An 18742-nucleotide genomic window follows, 5' to 3' on the forward strand; every position below is an offset into this window, starting at 1 on the left:
GGTAAGACGCAATAGTTGAACAGTCAGTTATGGTTTCGTTGTTAGCAACAATGCTGAATTGGCTTTGAGTGGTTTGCGACAAGTGACGCCAAAACTTTTGCGGAGAAGATACCATGAAGTTAGGAAGTGTTTACTCGTAGTGTTTCCTTTTTGCTTGCCTAAGCTTTATTCGAAGCTGTGCTGATAGGTTAGATATCTTTTCACGATTTTTTACTTTCCTTTGTCTTCCTATTTTTCGCTTCAGGCGAACGATCTCTCGTGCTATCCAGGGGTTTCTTTTATTTCTTCTCTTTTTCCTTATTGGTACGAATGAGTTTACGCAGTGCAAGATAATGGTTTTGAATCTTGCACACAACACATTGACGTCATCGTCAGAGCTCAGGCTGCCTAGATGAAACGACAAATAATCAATGATGCTCGTGTCGTCAGCTTTATCGACATTGGGAACGTGCGTAGTGCATTCTTTAGGAATTGTTGCCGGAACCTTGGTTTTGATTTGTACAAATACAAGATGATGGTCTGATATGCCAGCTTCAACTGCTGTCTGATAACTTTCAAACCGTCCATCAAGAAATACTAAGTCCAATATGGACTGTACTGTTCCCGTTTTTCGAGTGCTTTCCTGTACTACCTGTGTTAAATCGTTAGCGAAAGCAATATCGAGCAACACTTCGCAGTCAGCTCGTTCCCGTGACTGTATAGCAATCGAGTTCCAGTCAACCCCTGGCAAGTTAAAATCCCCGGCAATTATGATCCTTAGGTTTCGCTCTTTTTGTTTTTCTAAGTAGTGTTCGATGGCCTCTAAATATTCAATCGATATGATAAGGGATCTATAGATTGCTCCTATTATGACTGAAGTAGTTCCCAGTGTGATTTGGCACCAAGTGCTCTCGTGATTTGGGATACCGTTCATCCTTACACATTCAATATTTTCCTGTATTATTATTGCAACTCCTCCTCCTCTAGTTTCTCTATCATTACGTATTATCTTAAAACCTGGAGGTAACAGCTCGCTATCTTGTATTTCTGGTCGCAGCCATATTTTGCTAACAATGACTAACTGCATGGGGGTCATAACTGGCTAGCACATGTTCTATATCGCCGACTTTATTCGAGAGGCTTCGAGCATTAAGGTTTATAAGCCGAAAGACTGTTTCCTGGAAGACGGTATTGGTTCAATGGTTACTATCTGGTGGTGTAGTCTTTGAGTGTGTCAATTTAGCTTTCGGAAATTGCCGCATCACGACACGGCTGATCTAGGAATAATCCCACACGTAGACATTGTTATCTACAGTAAGCCTGTCGCGGTTCAGGCGCACGCGCGAACCTTCTTTTTCTTTCAAGGCAGACTTCCAGAGTAGCCTGCGCTTATTCAGTGTTTCTTTTGAATAATCGTCGCCAGCAGAAATACCACTTCCTTTCAATTTTGCGCACTTTTGAAAAACCTTTTCTTTTCCCCTATAATCATAAAGCTTCAGTATTACTGGACGAGGCTTCAGGGTGTCTTCTGCGGATTCCTTCTTATGCGGCTTTCCGATTCTGTGCATCCGCTCTATAGTGCTCAAGTTAAGACCGAGCTTTTTCTTGAATAATTCTACAACTTTTTTTTTCAAGTTCTTCTGAAGTTTCATTGCCATTCTCTGATATCCCAAACACCATTAGATTGTTTCGCCGCATTCTATCTTCTAAGTCAGCCAGTTTTTCTTCATGTTCTTCCAAAGCTGAATTCATCCTATCGTTTGTCTCTTTTAGCTCAGCAAGACTTGCCGCTTGGTCCTTAAAAAGCTGTACAATCTCTTCCAGCGCCTTAAGTCTCTCGCCTAGGCCGCTTAAGTTGGCCTGAATGGCCTTTTGGCCTTCGCACAACTCTTCTACAAGTATTTTAAATTCAGGTCAAGGATTCGTCTCAACGACCCCCGACAACAGCAGACACAGTGATGCAAAAGCAGAAGACAACAACCGTGGGCACGGCAGCACTACGAGAAAGCGATTGTCGCTCCTATAGCTCGAATGTGAACTGACCTGTTGAAAAAGCAGAAACTTGTTCGAGCACATAGCCCACTCGTTGCCGCCGTGCCTACTGGATGCTGCCGGCAAGGATGCTTGCTTTATGCTGTCCTCCCACGGCGCTGTTGCACCTTGGTTCCTGGAATCGAAGTTGTTGATAATGCACGGGCGAAGTTCCAATTCGGCAGAATCATTAGCTGCAGCCGGATCGGTCATGCGCATGCTCCGTGCACTCCCATGGAAGGAAGCACAGATGAGAAGCGCCTGTTGAAAAAGCAGAAACTTGTTTGAGCACATAGCCCACACGTTGCCGCCGTGCCCACTCACCTTTCTTAATCTTATACATCGTCCAATCTTATATCTAACGGAGAAGCTGTACTCTTGGACAGTGAAGCTCCATCGGAGCAAGCGGCAATTCTTCTGTGACATTTGATTGAGCGACGTCAGAGTACAGTGGTCGGTCTCGAAGATGAACCTCGCTCCGTACTAGTAACACGACAACTTCTGGGCTGCCCAAACCAAACAAACGCATTCCTGCTCTGAAGCGCTGTAGGCTTCCTCTCTCTCACCACGGCCATATCTCTGCCGCTTGCGTCGCACTCAACCACAAGTTCTTTTGTGTAGTCTGGCAGGCGAAGCACAGGACGAGAAACCAATAGCGTTTTCAAACTTTGGAAAGCGTTCTCTTTGTCCTTATCTTAGTGGACGCTATTCGGTGATCCCTTTCGGAGGGCGTCCGTTAAAGGATTGGCTATTTGCAAGTAATTCGGAATGTACCGTGGATAGTACCCCACAAGTCCCAAAAATGAACGAATGTCTCTATTCGTGCGTGGCTACAAATATTCTCCAATCGTAGCTTTCTTCAGCTCGGCCACCCGTCTCGTGACCTCGCCGACAACATGGTCCAGATAAGTAACCTGCGAACAGCCAAATCAACACTTTTCCGCTTTCATCGTTCAGCCGGCTTCACTCAACCGTCAGAACACCTATTTGAGGAGCGATACGTGCTGTTTCCAGCTGTCCGAAAAAATTGCTACATCATCAAGATATGGCAAGCCAAACTCCAGCAAGTCTTTCAGGACAATATCCATTAACTTTGAGAAGCTAAACGGCGCGTTCTTCAGCCCGAAGGTGAGTGCGCCAGGGCGAAAAGTGCCTAAAGGTGAGATAAATGGGGCATAGCGGCTGGCACTTTCTGAAAGGGGAACTTGCCAGTATCCCCGCACGAGATCTATAGTAGAAATGTATTTAGCAGCGCTAACTCTTTCAATTCGTTCCCCAATGTTAGGTATCGGGTGCAGCTGATCCCTAGTGATGGCATTGAACTTCCTGTAGTCAACACACGGACGAGGGACCTTGTTAGGGGTTTCTGCCAGTATTAGTGGTGACGTTTAGTCATTCTTAGCAGGCTCAATAACTCCTAAATCTAGCATGCGCTGTATCTCTGCCTCCATAATTTCTCTCTGTCGTGGAGACATCCTCTAAGGCTTCGATCTCACGGGTTCGGTTGAGGTCAGCTCTATTTCATGCGTTATTAGCTCGGTTTTACCTGGCCGATCGCTGAATCTTTCGAGATATTATCTTAACAGCCGTGCTAGCTCATCTAGCTGCCCGGGTCTAAGATAATGCGAGCTTACAGAATGTTTTACCATTTCGTCTAGGCTGATTTCAGAGTTGCAAGTCGCCTTACACTCAATAAACTCGATACTAGGGTCATCGTGCTACGTGATGGTGCAGTTAACGACTCCGCTTCGCTCTATGTACGACTTCATCACATCGCAGTGGTATATCCTCACCTCCTTCCTGCCAACGGGTATTTTCAGAGCATAGTTAGTATCTGAAAGTTTCTGCAACACTTTAACCGGTCCTTCCTGTTGTAGCGTGCGGCAACCGAGAAGCCATACTCCAGAAAACGACAGTGGCCGGTGCAGAACAAGGAATCCGCGTTTATTCTTTTGCACACGCTTTTTATAGGCAGCGGTTACTTATCCGCTGCTGATATCAGTGCCCGTGATGACGAATTGGCACGGCATGCACTTGGCGTTACGTCATCACACTCCTCTCCCCCAAGATAGTCGTCATCATTACTATCTTCAGTGGCGGACATCGTGAGACCCATATCGGTCTGGTGGTTTCCTGGCACGCTGACTTCGGCGCAGCACTGGTGGAGGGTCGGAAGGCGCTTCGGCTTGCGTCTGAGGATGGTCATTCTGGGGAGCAGGCAGTGGCAATTCCTGCCCGTCTGGTGGTGGTGGTTCCGGCGTTACTGCATCCTCTCGGGGAGGTGCTGCCGTGTCCGCTTCATGATATGCCTGCTGGGGCATGGTTGGGGCCTCCGGCTGACGCACAACGTCCTCAGTGCCGTGTCTTCTCGGGGCCTCTGCACCAACGTTTGATCCTGCATGCTGGAAACTGCGCGAGCGTAAATGGTCAACATGAACGTGGCGAACTGTGTTCTGTGTTTTTACGAGATAGGTCACAGGGCTAACTGGCCTCACCACACACCCTTCAGTCCACGACACTTTCTCTTGCCTGACAGTCTTTACGTATACGCAGTCCCCTGCCCTGAATGAACGGACAATCGATCTTCGTTGGTCGCGCTGCCGCTTCACCGCTTCTTGCTTGCTCTGCATGCCGTCTCGAAATGAGGGCCTTAGGAAGGACAGTCTCGTGCACGGCATTCGTTTCAGAAACAATTCGGCTGGACACTTGCCTGTTACTGTGCTAGGTGTTGTCCGATATGCCAGCAAGAAGTCGTCCAGCCTCTCCCCCAGCGGTCTGCCGTTTCCTCCCTTGTCGTGCAACAGCTGCTTGCGGAGGCTCCTCTTAACGGTTTGCACCATCCTCTCGGCAGCTCCATTGGATTCCGGATGGTATGACGGGCTGTACGTGCGCCGGATGCCACAGGCATCGAGGAAGTCCTGGAACTCTTGCGATGAAAACTGTGGACCATTATCAGAAATGACTTGTTCGGGGAATCCGTAAGAAGCAAATAGACTCCGCAAACGCTCGATAGTCTTCGCGGCTGTAGTTGAGCTCATAGGGAACACCTCAGTCCATTTTGAAAACGAGTCAACACACAAAAGGAATGTCGTTTTTTCACATCCAAAAAAATTCAAATGCACTCGCTGCCAGCTTCGGGCGGGAAATGGCCATGGCTAGAGCGGTGCACGAGGAGCGCTGTTTTGCATCGCTTGGCAGATGCTGCACCTTTTTAACATTTCTTCTATGTTTGCATCTAGCCCTGGCCACCATAGCAGGCTACGAGCGAGCATCTTAATGCGTGATGCGCCGGGGTGTTCTGCGTGCGACAGTCCCAGCACGGCGTCTTGCAACGTTGTTGGCACAATAACGCGACTTCCCCACGTGACGCATCTCGATTCTAACGATAGCTCCGCGCGTCTGCTATAGTACGGTACCAGTTCAGCGTTTTTGACTTGTGCTGGCCACCCTTGCAATGTATATAGGTAAACCTTGCTTGGCGTGCCATCCTACTTGGTCGCTTTAGCAACATCCATAGCCGTCAGTGGCGTAGTTTCGAAAGCAGCGAGGGTATCTGTCTCCTCTATACCGGTTCCGCTTAAAACAGGTAGTCTGGACAGTGCATCTGCAACTTGCATTTGAGATCCTTTCCTATATTTCAAGTCGTAGCGATAAGAAGCCAAGATTAAAGCCCATCGTTGCATGCGAGCGGCTGCCAAAGATGGAACCTGCTTCCGTGGCCCGAAGATGCTTATCAGGGGTTGGCGGTCCGTGAACAACGTGAATGTCCGCCCATACAGATAGCGATGAAATTTCTTGAGGGCAAAGATTATCGCCAACGCTTCTTGCTCGATCTGGGCATAGCTACGCTCAGCTTGCGATAGGGTCCTGGACGCAAAAGCAATGGGTTTTTCTGTACCATTTGGAAGTATATGAAAAAGAACCGCGCCGAGCCCATACTGCGACGCATCACAGCTTAGCGCCAAGCGTTGCTTTGGATCATAGTAAGCAAATACTGGACTGGTCGTGAGCAAGTTCTTCGTTTCTCGAAACGCGACAGCGCATTTACTTGTACAATTCCAACGCTTGCCCTTCTTTAACAGCTCGTAGAGCGGCGCAGCTGCGGTTGCCAAGTCCGATAGGAAGTTAGCAAAGAATGTTACCATTCCAAGAAAAGACAAGTTCTGTACCATTCATGGACTCGGGTGCATCCTTTATCACCCTTACTTTCGATTCCAATGGCTTGATTCCCGCTGCTAAAATTCTGTGGCCCAGGTAGCGAACTTCGCTGCAAAAGAGCTTGCATTTTTCCATGTGCAGCGTCACATTGTGATCCTGTAATCGTGTTAACACCTCTTCCAGCTTTTGCCGGCAGTCCTCAGCACTCGTACCCCCAATTATGAGATCATCAATGTAACACCCTATTTGAGGCACGCCTTCGAGAATCCTGTCCATGAGCGACTGAAATATGGCAGGAGCCCTTGCAATGCCATAAGGGAGACGCTGGTCCAGATCCCATCTTCGTCGCCAGTGTTGTAGCGTGCGGCAACCGAGAAGCCGTACTCCAGAAAACGACAGTGGCCGGTGCAGAACAAGCAATCCGCGTTTATTCTTTCGCACACACTTTTTATAGGCAGCGGTTAGTTATCCGCTGCTGATATCAGTGCCCGTGATGACGAAGTGGCACGGCATGCACTTGGCGTTACGTCATCACACTTCGCAGTGAACTTCAAGCTTGTTCTTTCTTGAAGGTTTGAGGATCAGTGCTTGTTCTCCGGCGATAAATGAACAAAGCCACGCATCCTTGTCGTAAAAGAATTTGGCGCTCTTTTGAGCTACTCCCATGTTCTTTTCAACTAGTTCTTGGTTTGCACTTAGCCGTTCCAGTAGATTTAGCACGTTTTCTACCATTATTGGACTTTCTCTTTATTCCTCCCACATCTCTCTTAACATTCTCAGTGGAGAATGGAATCTTTTCCCGTCGTCCGATACACTAGTTCTGCTGGCGAGAGCCCTGTAACCTCATGAAGAACCAATCGCAATGCAAACAAAGTGGCCGGAAGACAATTCTCCCAGTCTTTCTTCTATTCGTAACAGAGCGCCCGCAAAACTCGCTTAAGCACTGAATGCCACCTCTCTGCACTATTTGACTGATGGTGATAGATGGAACGGTGTACCAACTTTACCCCGCATTTTTGTAAGAATGTGGAAGTCAGTGCGCTGGTGAATACTGAATCTTGATCCGCCTGAATTTCGGCTGGAAACCCAACTTGTGCGAATGCTGTCAAAAGCGGGTCTGCTACCTCGGTATAGCTGAGTTCTTTCAGGGGGATTGCGTCTGGAAACTTTGTAGCCGGACACAGCATGGTAAACAGGTACCTGTAACTCCATTTTGTTTTTGGTAGAGGCCTTATTGTGTCTATCATAAGTCGTGTGAAAGGTTCTATTATTGAGCGCACTACCTTTAGTGGGGCTTTCCTTGTCTCTCCTGGTTTGCCCGAACGCTGGCAGGCGTCGCATGATCTTACAAAATTATCTACGTCTTTGAAACAGCCAGGCCAGCGGTATTCCATAAGCAATCTTCCCTTTGATTTGTTTATGCCGAGGTGGCCGGACCACCCATTTGCATGACAGATACTCAAAATGTCCTCCCTGTATTTAGTAGTTACGACTAACTTATCTAGAATCCTGCCCTTTCGGTCTCTGTAGTGCCGATACAACAATCCTCCTCTCTCAGGTATCATCACGTTGCGCCCAGCAATGCCTTCTCTACCTGTGTGATGTAAATAAGCTAAGCTGTCATCATTCATTTGCTCGGCTGCCAGCGACTGTCTGTCCGCACGTAAGAGCTGATTAAAGTTCTTGGAGGCCTGTGACAATAACGACCCTGTCTCCTCTGCGATTGCGTCAGCTGGCTTTCCTGCAAGCGTGAACTTTGACACCCTAGTTATACGCTCTCATTGAGCTGGTCAGCTGGCAGGCTTTCGTCAACCGTTTTTTTATGTCCCTAGAGGCTTGCTCGGATTCGGTTGCTGAAGTTACCTTGTTGCTACTTCCACTGGAGCAGGTTGTGCATTTTCAGCCGAAAGCAACGCGATTTTGTGAGCTTGGCCTCGCGTCAATGCCTGTACTACGCCCTCTTCCAGATTAAGCCCTTTGTCACGCAGTAACCGATTAGAAGGATTTTAAAAAATGTAAGGGTACTGCAGTGACAACAATTTGGAAACTGCAGCCTCGGTCAATAGCTCCCTGAACGGTCCACTGATTTTCACTTTGGCCATGGGCAGACATACGCTGTGTTCCTCTACGAGCTGTTTGATCCACGCTACTTCTCCCGTGAAGTCTTCTACCGTCACGTAAGACGAATGGACAATGTCCATCGTGGTGACACTGTTTCACAGCACCCGGCATGGTTTGCCATTAACTTTAATGTAGTGAAGATATTGGGTTAAAAGTTCCATATTCTCGTTTTTTTTTCATCCACGTAGCATAAAATTACGCTAGGCTTCCCGCAACTTACAGCGATATGTCCCAGTTTGTGGCACTTATAGCAGCGGATCGGTCTAAAAGATTCGAATTTTCTATTCTGCTCTTTTTGTATGATTACCCCTTTAGACTTCTCCTCGCTCATTTCGAGGGCTTGTCGTCCACGTCGACAGGCTCCGGTCGTTTAGTCTGCGAACTCTTTTTGAACGGTAATGGTTTGCGGGGCCCATTTCGGCCGTGCCGATTTCCGTTCTCGCCGTTCAGCTTTTTATCCGTTGAGTACTCTTCGGCTAATTCAGCTGCCCTTACCACAGTGTTTACATTCCCTCCTGCCTTGCACCCACAGCTTCGCAGACTGTGGATATTCTGCAAAACTGCTCTTGACACATACATTCAATAATCATATCTCTGCTCTCGTACGCTTCCGCGCTTTTCAGCCACTCGACTAGGTGGGCCTTTAAGTTATATGCAAACTCCGGATATCCCTTGCTATCCATCTTGCCTGTGCTTTTAAACCTCTGCCGAAAAGCTTCGGCTGAAGGGGGGTCCTTTTTTAAAAGAGCAGCCTTAACCTTTGCCTAATCGAATGCATCCAGCGCACTAAGTCTAGCGCTTACTTCTGCAGCCTCACACGGCAACATAGACAGCAACCGCTGTGGTCATGTACTTGGACCGAAATTTATCTTCTCGCAAGTCCTTTCAAAATTGCCTAAGAACAAGCCTATCTCGTTGCCGACCTCAAATGGCTTTAAAAGCCTGTCCAAGCGGTATGATTCTGCCTCTATCGATCGTCTTAGAGCCCCTTCACTTTCTTGAGACAAGTAAAAATGTTTGGTTTCAAGTTCAAGTTGCATTTTTCTCAACTCGCGGTCTTTCTAGCATTCCTCTCTTTCTCCGTCCCGTGCTTCTCTCTCTCCATCCCGTCTCTCTCTTGTTTTCAGAAGTTGCAGCTCCATTTCAATTGCTTCCTCACCAGCTTGTTCAAAAATTAGCCGCAATAATTCCAATTTAAGCATTTCCTTGCTTACCTCTAGGCCCAATTCCTCACCAATAATCAGCAATTCGTCACTCAACAGTGTCCTTAACTCCATGATTGCCGCTTTACTGCCTTGGTCCTGCTCGTTAAACTTACCTAGGGAAACACAACCTAGCTAACAATCAACAATCTAGCTTCCCTACTGTTCTAAACAGAAGAACCAGAAAATGAAGCCTAGAGAGTCAAAGCTAGAACCATGAACTCACTGCAGACACAGCACCACGTCGCAAAGTCCGTCTCACTGCTGTCAGCCAGTTTTAATGTTTGGGAGGTCAATCCCACCGATGGCAACCAGTAGTAATGTTTGGAGCCGGGCATAAAATAGATGGTAGCTGGCCCATGCCGTCGTCAAACTTATCCACGCTGAGGACGTTGTTGAAGTGAAGGACCGCTTCTCATCGAGAAGGAGGAATATGGGCTTTAATACAGTATCTAAACAAGGATGTTGCAGTTCATCAGTCTAGCATGAATGCGTGAGAAAGCACACTGAGGAGCCACGCAACAGCCACTTAAATGCACTCTGTCCTCCTTAGATACTTAGGTGAGGGAAAATTTTTGACTAGAGCCATCGTAGCCGAGCCGCCATTGAGCGGAGGGGCTTACACACACACAGGTTGACACACGCACAAGTTTCACTGCCCCCACCGAGGTGAGGCGGTCTTCGCAAACTGGGGACTGCGTCTTGAAACGCGCCTGTGATCCTGCCGCTAAATACTTTCCCTCGGGAACTCCTCCGCTCCCGACAGACCAGGTCGGTGGTGGCGTGTTCACTAACAAAGCCTGGTTCGTCGACCTCGGATAGTCATAGCGGCGCCGAGGAGGTGTTGCGTGGCAGACCGTCACCCCAACAAAACGAGTCCCCGCGGCAGGTGGAGTCGCTTCGGAAAAGCTCGCCACGCTCGCAGCTGCAGCTGGCTGGGAAAACTTTTCATGGCGGCACCTCTGCCGTTCCTAACAATGTATGTATGTGTGTGTGTGTGTGTGTGTGTGTGTGTGTGTGTGTGTGTGTGTGTGTGTGTGTGTGTGTGTGTGTGTGTGTGTGTGTGTGTGTGTGTGTGTATGTATGTATGTATGTATGTATGTATGTATGTATGTATGTATGTATGTATGTATTTATGTATGTTAAATAGTAGATGGGAGAGTATTGCACCTTGCGGAGTCGCCGCGTACCCATTTTAAATTGACCGTGTTACTCATCGTCTGTGCGGAGGATCGCCAGCCTATTTGAGAGGAAGTCTCGGATGTTTGCAAAGGTTTTCCTACCGCAATGAGTGTCACTTAAGTTATTCAGAATGCTCTCATTTTTAGCATTATCGAACGCACCTTCAAGGTTGAGAGCAAGTATTGCCCAGTCATTATGCGTCGAATAGGTGGGTTGGACGATTTATCAATTTAGTTGAAGCAGGATGCCTTGTGAAGACATCTGCGACCTAAAGCCAAGCATGTTAATCGCGAAGTATCGCTTACTTTCGAGGTACAGCGAAAGGCAGTCTCTAAGCATGGTTTCCATGAGTTTGCTTATGCACGAAGTAAGTGATATTAGTATGATGTTATCTGTGCTAATTTGCTTGCCGGGGTTAGGGATGAAGGTGACTAATACTGCTTTCCAATCGATTGGGAGCGGTTGTCCATCACAAATCGCGGTAATATATTCCAATAGATGCCGATAAGTATCATCCGACAGATTTAATAGAAGTGTTAGCGTGATATGGTACAGGCTCGGCGCGGTGCCCCTGCGCATTTTGGCCAGCGTCGTATTCAGATCATGCATGGCAAATGGAGCATCGAGTTGATCGTTTTGCCTGTCCGCGTATTCGCATGCAGGTCTGTCCGGGACCAGCGTGCGGCATTGGTATTTATCACAAAGAACATCAACTAGCTGGGAGTTGGTTCCATAAAAGCCATGCAAGGCCCGGTGGAGCTATTTTTGTGTTTCTCCTCTGGTTTGCGCAGGGTCGATGAGACTCAGAAAGGGGCGCCATGCCGCCTTCGAGTTCATCTGCCATCTGTCGCATTGCATCATTCTGCCAAGTTTAAGTCTGAGTTGCACCGCGTATTCCGCCGCTTGAATACTCAGCTTAGCTATTCAAAGTTTGAGCTTCCGGTTGAGCTAGTTTCTTTTACTGCCAGTGTTTGGTCAAGCTCCTGCGGACCTCCCAACGGTGGAGCAGGTGATTGTCTACTGCAGGAATGTCTTCCGTGGTCTGTAGAATTGAGGAACACTTTGAGTTGGTTTCACTAAGCTGTTTCGCCAGTTATGTGTATCCTGCCACTTCCAAAACAAAGGGAATTGTCTGAGAACGAAAAGCTGTCCAATTTGTGATCTTGGCTTGGCTCCAAGTTCTGCGGGCTGCTTTAGCGGAAATGATGATTTTGAGGAGACAGTGATTGCTACCGAGCGTCTCATCTCTGTTTTCCCACGTTGCATAAGACATATTTTAACCAATGATAGATCCGGGCATGTATTTCGATTTACTCGGTTTACTAAATTTTCGGTTCTAGTCGGTTGCATCTGGTCTGTAAGGAGCGATAGACGGAGAGTGGAGATGAGTTCTGCCAATTTGCGACCTTTGGGGAGTTCGTGGACGTAACCCCAGTGGTAGCTGGGGGCGTTAAAATCACCCACGATCACTAGTGGGTGCTTATTCTCTTCTCTAATTCCTTTGTAAAATATTTCGTTGAAGGCACTTCGCGTGGATTTGGAGGAACTCTAAACATTAAGAATGCATGAGCTACGGTCTCGTCTTCTGTAAGATACGATGCTGACCATCGTGTATTCATGCCCGTCGGAGAGATCTAGGTCTATCTGAGGAGCTGTACGTTCCTTATGTACGAGAATAGAGGCGGACGTACCCCCCCCCCCTTAAATCAATTGTATCCAGCCAGTTTCGCCGGACGTCCGGTTTCCTGAAACATTGTGACCGCCGGTATTGAATTTAGTGCCTGCAGGTAGAGGTGCAAAGTGGCCCTCTTTTTCCCATCTCTAAAGCTCCTGCGATTCCATTGGATAATCTCTACTTTCTCTTGCTTGGACTTTTTAAGACTGTTTTAGAAATGCTTGCCATCATGAATTATTGTTATCATCCCCACTGGGGCCTACGTGGGAGCGTGAGTAGGCATGGAAGCCTCCATTTGATATGCAATGGCTTGCTCCATAGCACCCTCGGATTCGGAGTTTGCCGGGTTACGATGAACAATTTTGCGTCGGCGTTGTGCCGACATCTTAATGCTAGCTTTGACTTCCTCTATTTGGGGAGTAAGCCAACTCTGGACGGTCTGAAGTACGCGGGCCGTGAATATCGGCACGAGACTCTGCTTCAGGTCCTGTATCGCCATCTGAACTGAAAGGTCTACCTGTTTTGGAATAATGTGTTCCACCATGAGTTTGCTTTGTTCCAATATCGTTTTGTTCTGTTCCTCAAATTTTATTTCCAGCCTGCTAAGACATGTCTCTATCTCCTTCGAGGTGGCCACTATGGTTTGCGAGCCTGATAGGTGCGAGCCAGACTTCTGTTCCTCATCCGAGATAGTCGAGGCGTGCATAGACTCCGGTTCCGTTTTTAGTGGAGCTTGATTCGCTTTCAGCGGCTGGTTCTCTAGTTCACGAGTGGGAATTCATTTTTGCATTATTTATAGCTGTTTGCTAATTTTTATTTCGGAAAGGGAGTGAGAAGTGGTAATAGGAGACTGAGAGGCGACTCCTCACCAACAGCTCATCTTTTGCTGCGGGCTTACTAGTGGGGCGAAATCCCCGGCCTGGAAGGCTGGCAGCTTCGACCTCGGCCAAGCTTGTACATTGCTCGGCTTGGGCCGTCCAGTTCTGCTTTGATTTGAGACCCTGTGATTTCTTTACGCCAGTCTTGAGAGCTCTTGGGGGTCTTCCTCGCTTGTGATTTCCCGGTTGTCCGTGTTTAAACTGGGGTGGAGCGAGCTTCCACGCCTTCCTGAATTTTCCCACTCCCTCCGCAGAGCCGGTCAAGTGGTTTTCGCCACAAATTAGGCATTTTAGTTAGCAGTTGTGCTCCACTGGACCGTTTGGGGTCATATCCACCATTGCACTGCAGTGAATGCACCGCTGATTGTCTGGGTTGGGGCATGCACCTAATCTGTGGCCCACCGTACCACACCGGTGGCATGGCGGAACCGTCTTCTTATACATAGTAACGCACTGGCACGTTTTCTGAACAGTAGGGTATAGATCTTCGAACGCGCCGTCTCTTGAAAATCAGCACGGCGACGTCATATGTTCACAGTTTCCGCACGTACAGGGTTTCCCCGTCAATCCATTCGAGCTTGTGCCGAAGGGATTCCGAAGTTTCGTTGGCTGCAACGCTGACTATGGCTTTGCAAGTTTCTCCAGCAGATTTTAAATGTCCGTGAAACGGTATTTGTCGGTCGTCAGCGTGACATTCCCGATGAGTTTCGAAGCCAACGTTTCTGTCTTCACACCCATGAAAACGATATTCTGATCCCATACCGGCCACAATAAGACACCAGCGCTCGCCGCACAGCCCGTGAGGCCTTGCGCTGCGGTACCAATCCCGCCTGGGCCGAACGCAGCGTGGAGATTCATGGTAATTCTTGGCTTGAGCACACTGACCAACTCGTCTGGCCGGATCAGAGGTGTTTGTGTCGGCTTCCACGGCGCCAGCTGCCCTCCTTGCCTTGGGCAGCCAGAGGCGGCACCAGCTGCGGAAGCCAATCCTGGTTTGTGAGTTTGTTGACAGGACCCGGTCGCCGAACCTCGTGGCTTCATCCTAGCAAGCTTCTCTTGCATTTCGCGAACAATGATCTGAATATATTCATCTCCTCCGGGTATATGGTCCTGCCGTGCTTCCGCGACCAAAAGTTCAATCCACTCCATTGTGCTGGAGCCATACCCTGCCTTTGCGACCACCGCCATGGCTAAGGAGCCGGCGTTCGCCTCGCCGGCGCCTCGCCGACGTTGGGCTTAAGCCTGTTTCACATGCAAGCGAAAATGCTCGCGAATCCTGCCGCCACACCGCAGAAATCTGTTTCGAGCGGCGGCGGCGGTACTAGCGGCGGGAGCGGCGAGGTTCGGGCAAGTTGGAATTTCATCGCAGCGGCAAAGCGGCTGCATCGCTTCCGAAAGGCCCGCCTCGACACGTGACCAGTGCAGGACTAGTGCGGGAAAGCCTGCGCATAGGACGATGTTTATTTACTTGCTACACGTACTACGGGCAACATGCCGAAAGCTTTTTAACGAATTGTTAATTGCTAAGCGCAGGATATGTATCTATAAAATAAAAACTTGAGAGGCAGGGACAAAGCAATGTTTGTGTTGGTAGTCGCAAACTACGGAAACTGGCTGAAAATCCCGTGTTTTTTGCCAGCAACATTGCTATTCGCAGCGGCGGAAAACGCGCAGCGCTAATGCATGTAAAACAAAACCTCGCAAAAAGCTTCGCAGCGCCGAGCCGCTGCTCGCTCCATTCGCTCAATCGCTTGCATGTGAAACAGTCTTTAGCTGGGCTCTGCCATGGCGTGAGTTCAATCAGTCGTAACTTGCCGAAAAAAAGCCCAGCTGGATAATCAGCGTATCCAGAGGTTCGTGACTTCACGAAGACGCTGAGACCAGTTTCGAGTGGATCTCGGACGAATTTCCGCGAGTCTTATCAATTTCCGACGGAGCCAACGTAACATGCGTTCGACCACCACGCCGAGGGCCCGCATTTTCTGCTGTGTTTGCGTCTCCAGTGTCTCGTGAATGCTTTGTAGCTTTTAATCTAATGTAGGTATCTTCTCAAAAACTATACTGAAATTGGCCGCTAAGACGACTCTATCATTACGCCGAGTTTCATTGACTTGTTAGTATTAGTTACTTCACAGTGAAGCTCTAAACCTTACAGAATTCCCGTGTGCGGTCAATACGTGGCCGTCTAAGGAGGGATTATTGTTACAGAAAGCGGTTGTAACTCTTTTTTTATCAGAACTGTCCCGAAAAGAATTGTATGGCGATTAGCCGCTAAGATGAATCTAATATTACGCCGAGTTTCAAGAAATTTTCATACTAACGTAGTTCTCAGTGAAGTCGTAAATGTTGTGAAATTTCCGTCTGCCATGCGGCGGGACTTGCACAACTGACTACTTGAAATATCATTCCACAGTCAAAAGAAGTTTGTGTCCTTGAATAATAATAATATTAATATGTTTCTATCATGAATAATATCATATGTTTCTTTTTTACTTTTACCTTCCGTTATTATTAAAAAAAGTAATTAGCTGAATAAATTATTGAATGAAAAGCAATATCTTCATAAAGAAGTAGAGTATATTAAGAAATCTCTAAACTATTTCCTTCCATGATGATGAAATTAAAGCTAATGAAATTCTGGGGTTTATGATTATGAGGAACGCCGTACTGGGGGACTCCAGAAGTTTAGAACACCTAGGGATCTTTAACGTGCCCCCAATGCGCCGGATATGGGCGTCTTCCATGAAGATGACAGAGAGTGATTGAGTGAGTGAGTGAGTGAGTGAGTGAGTGAGTGAGTGAGTGAAAGTACTTTGCTGTAAATTTTTTCTCAGCTCTATAGGAAGTGCGAGAGACGTGAGAAGTACCACGTGGCTAAGCACTTGTGCGCCAGGACATTATTTCCTACAAACATGCTTCGAACGAGCGATCGATGCTTCATGCCGACATGGGGCATGAAGCACCGCCTGCAGGGTGGTCACCCCTTTCCAGGAAACCATGGGCCTTCGATACGTACATGGCCCTCGGGGTCGCGGGATCGAGTTCCGGCCACGGCGGCCGCATTTTGATGGGGGCGAAATGCGAAAACGCATGTGTACTTAGATTTAGGTGATCGGTAAAGAACCTCAGGTGGAGCAAATTATTCCAGAGTCCCCCACTATGGCCTACCTCATAAACAGATCTTCGTTTTGGCACGTAAAACCCCATGTTCTATTTTCCTACTCCTTGCACTCCTTGGTTTATTAGTGCGAAAGTAGAGTAGCGTTGTGCGAGACAACGACATTTTTCCTGCGAGGTATCAAATAATCGCTATCTGATCGTAAAACTGATCACAAGTGTATCCTGTGACTAGCGCCTAACTATAGCTTATAATTTTTGACCGTTGCGACCTTCCATCTTTACAATGAAGACAATGACATGACAAAGACTTACACTTGACGCCGGGGCCATCGAAATTTTCTGCAAGCATGCGGGCTTCGCTTATTGCAAACCCAGCGCAAAGCAGTGAAACCTAGGTGTGCAACAACGCCGTAGTATCACTCTTTTCATATCTGGCGCATGTTCTTCGGAGTCTGTAGGAGTAAGCGCAGATATTTCATTGAAAATAATTTCAATGATAGCGCAAAAAAAAAGTTCGTTAGGTGTTCGGGAACACGCTCGCAACTTTTCAACTGCCGTTTTGAATTCCGGAATTTGATGATGAGATACGCCGTAGTAGGGGTCTCCAGTATAATTTTGACCACCAGGAGACCTTTAACGTCCCCCCCCCCGAAATTCGCACCCCCCCCCCCCCAAAAAAAAGAAAGATGCGGCTGACGCGGCCGGGATTAGATACGGCGTCCTTGTGCTTTAGCAGCGCAACACCACAGCCGCTAATGCTCCGCGGTGGATCAATAAACAGCTACAAAAAAGCGTTTATGCCACAAAACAAGCACCTACAAATTTGAGTTATAAAACTAACCGATAACTAGCTAAATATTGGCACTGCAAAGGTACATTGAATTGCAGAGAACAATTGCTAATAATATAGCATCGGCCACATCCACCAATTGCGTATTTTTTAAACGTCGGTTAAGTTATGCTAACTACCCAGTACCCAGGAAGCGGAGCACTGGGAATTAGTCTCCCAACCCACGCCATCAAGGACACAATGAAGTTTTATCTCTCTCTCTCCATCAACCGATTTCACGACGAGTTTTAGTACGCCACAACTGGCGCCAAACATGCCAACAGCAGTAGTCCATGCCGGGCAGAATGGCAACTAAGGTAAGATTAGTTTTGTGCTTGCACGGTGAATAATGTGCTTAGTCCTCCAAATCAAAACTGAAGGACGTGGCCTGCAGCAAGGGAGGTGCGTGTGTATGTATGTGTGTGTGTTTTGTCAATAGATGCAAACGCAACGATGCGTTGCGCTCATACACTTTTCAGTCAACTATAATAGTCACAGCGCATCTTAAACTCAACATACTTCCAAAGATGGCCTCCCCGCTCAAGAGCTGCATCGATCCGGCCGAACACCCGCTCGACACCCGAAGGAACTTCGGAGAGTACATGGTTCAGCATCTCAGGCGCCACGCAGGATCAAAACTGGTGAGAAAACAAAGGGCCAACGTTTACATGTATAAAAGCCCTTTGCCGAAATATACCTCAGTACTACAATATTGACCTAGAACACAAATTCTTTAGGATAACTCAGGACGACTCCAAGTTGACATACGCAAATGTACTTTTGTGAGCTAATGAATTTCTAACAGGTTAGATCTAACTATAACGCGTTATTTGTTTCAACTATAGCCAGTAATAATTATAGCAATAATAATAATAATAATTATAATAATAATAATAATAATAATAATAATAATAGTTCTAGGAGTGCTCCTTGTTCCAGGGGACATGTGCCCTGGTAAGTTCATGAACAACAAATTCGCGATGTGGTTCTTGCAGCACCTGCACACCGCAGCATCAAACGCTTTTATTTGAACTTCGTTGTTGCCTTACTGCATCTGACGTGGTGTGTCCACCACATAAAAACTGCAATGGAATAAAGGGAATGCATCGTCAGGCCTTGACATGTTATGCTGTGATTCATTCAAGCTTAGCTCCGCTATGCAGTCATCACGCAGTGCTGAATCCACTGAATGTAACGCACTCGAATCATGAAATTTCCTTGTTTATACATAGCGCATTTTTACTCAATGTAACCTAGCACTGGTAGCATTGAAATGTCTTTTCAAAAAGGATTACCTTACCAAAAACTTTGCTCTTTAGATGCAAACAAAGCATCATTCGGCAATGTCCAAATAAGTTCTCTGTCTCCTCATCATCATCATAATCAGCCTGGTTACGCCCACTGCAGGGCAAAGGCCTCTCCCATGCTACTCCAAATACCCCGGTCCCGTACTTATTCTGGCCATGTTGTCCCAGCAAACTTCGTAATCTCATCCGCTCACCAAACTTTCTGCCGTTCCTTGCTGCGCTTCGCTTCCCTTGGAATCCAGTCTGCTACCCTTAATGAC

At 47.6% G+C, this 18742-nt stretch overlaps 1 protein-coding gene across 3 annotated transcripts in view; it reads left to right on the forward strand.

The window, feature by feature from the left end:
- The window catches only part of LOC142583266 (uncharacterized), a 98854-nt gene that overhangs the window by 11471 nt on the left and 68641 nt on the right, over positions 1 to 18742 (forward strand). For 2 of the 3 annotated variants that reach the window (XM_075693658.1, XM_075693656.1), the window contains exon 2: positions 17655 to 17816. In XM_075693658.1, coding sequence (XP_075549773.1) covers positions 17703 to 17816 — 114 coding nt within the window. In that variant the 5' untranslated portion in view covers positions 17655 to 17702. The remainder of the gene's footprint in view (positions 1 to 17654; positions 17817 to 18742) is intronic. The other variant, XM_075693657.1, reaches the window with a different exon arrangement.

Source organism: Dermacentor variabilis, chromosome 5 (genome assembly GCF_050947875.1).
Source record: "Dermacentor variabilis isolate Ectoservices chromosome 5, ASM5094787v1, whole genome shotgun sequence".
In the NCBI taxonomy this organism is placed as follows: Eukaryota; Metazoa; Arthropoda; class Arachnida; order Ixodida; family Ixodidae; genus Dermacentor; species Dermacentor variabilis.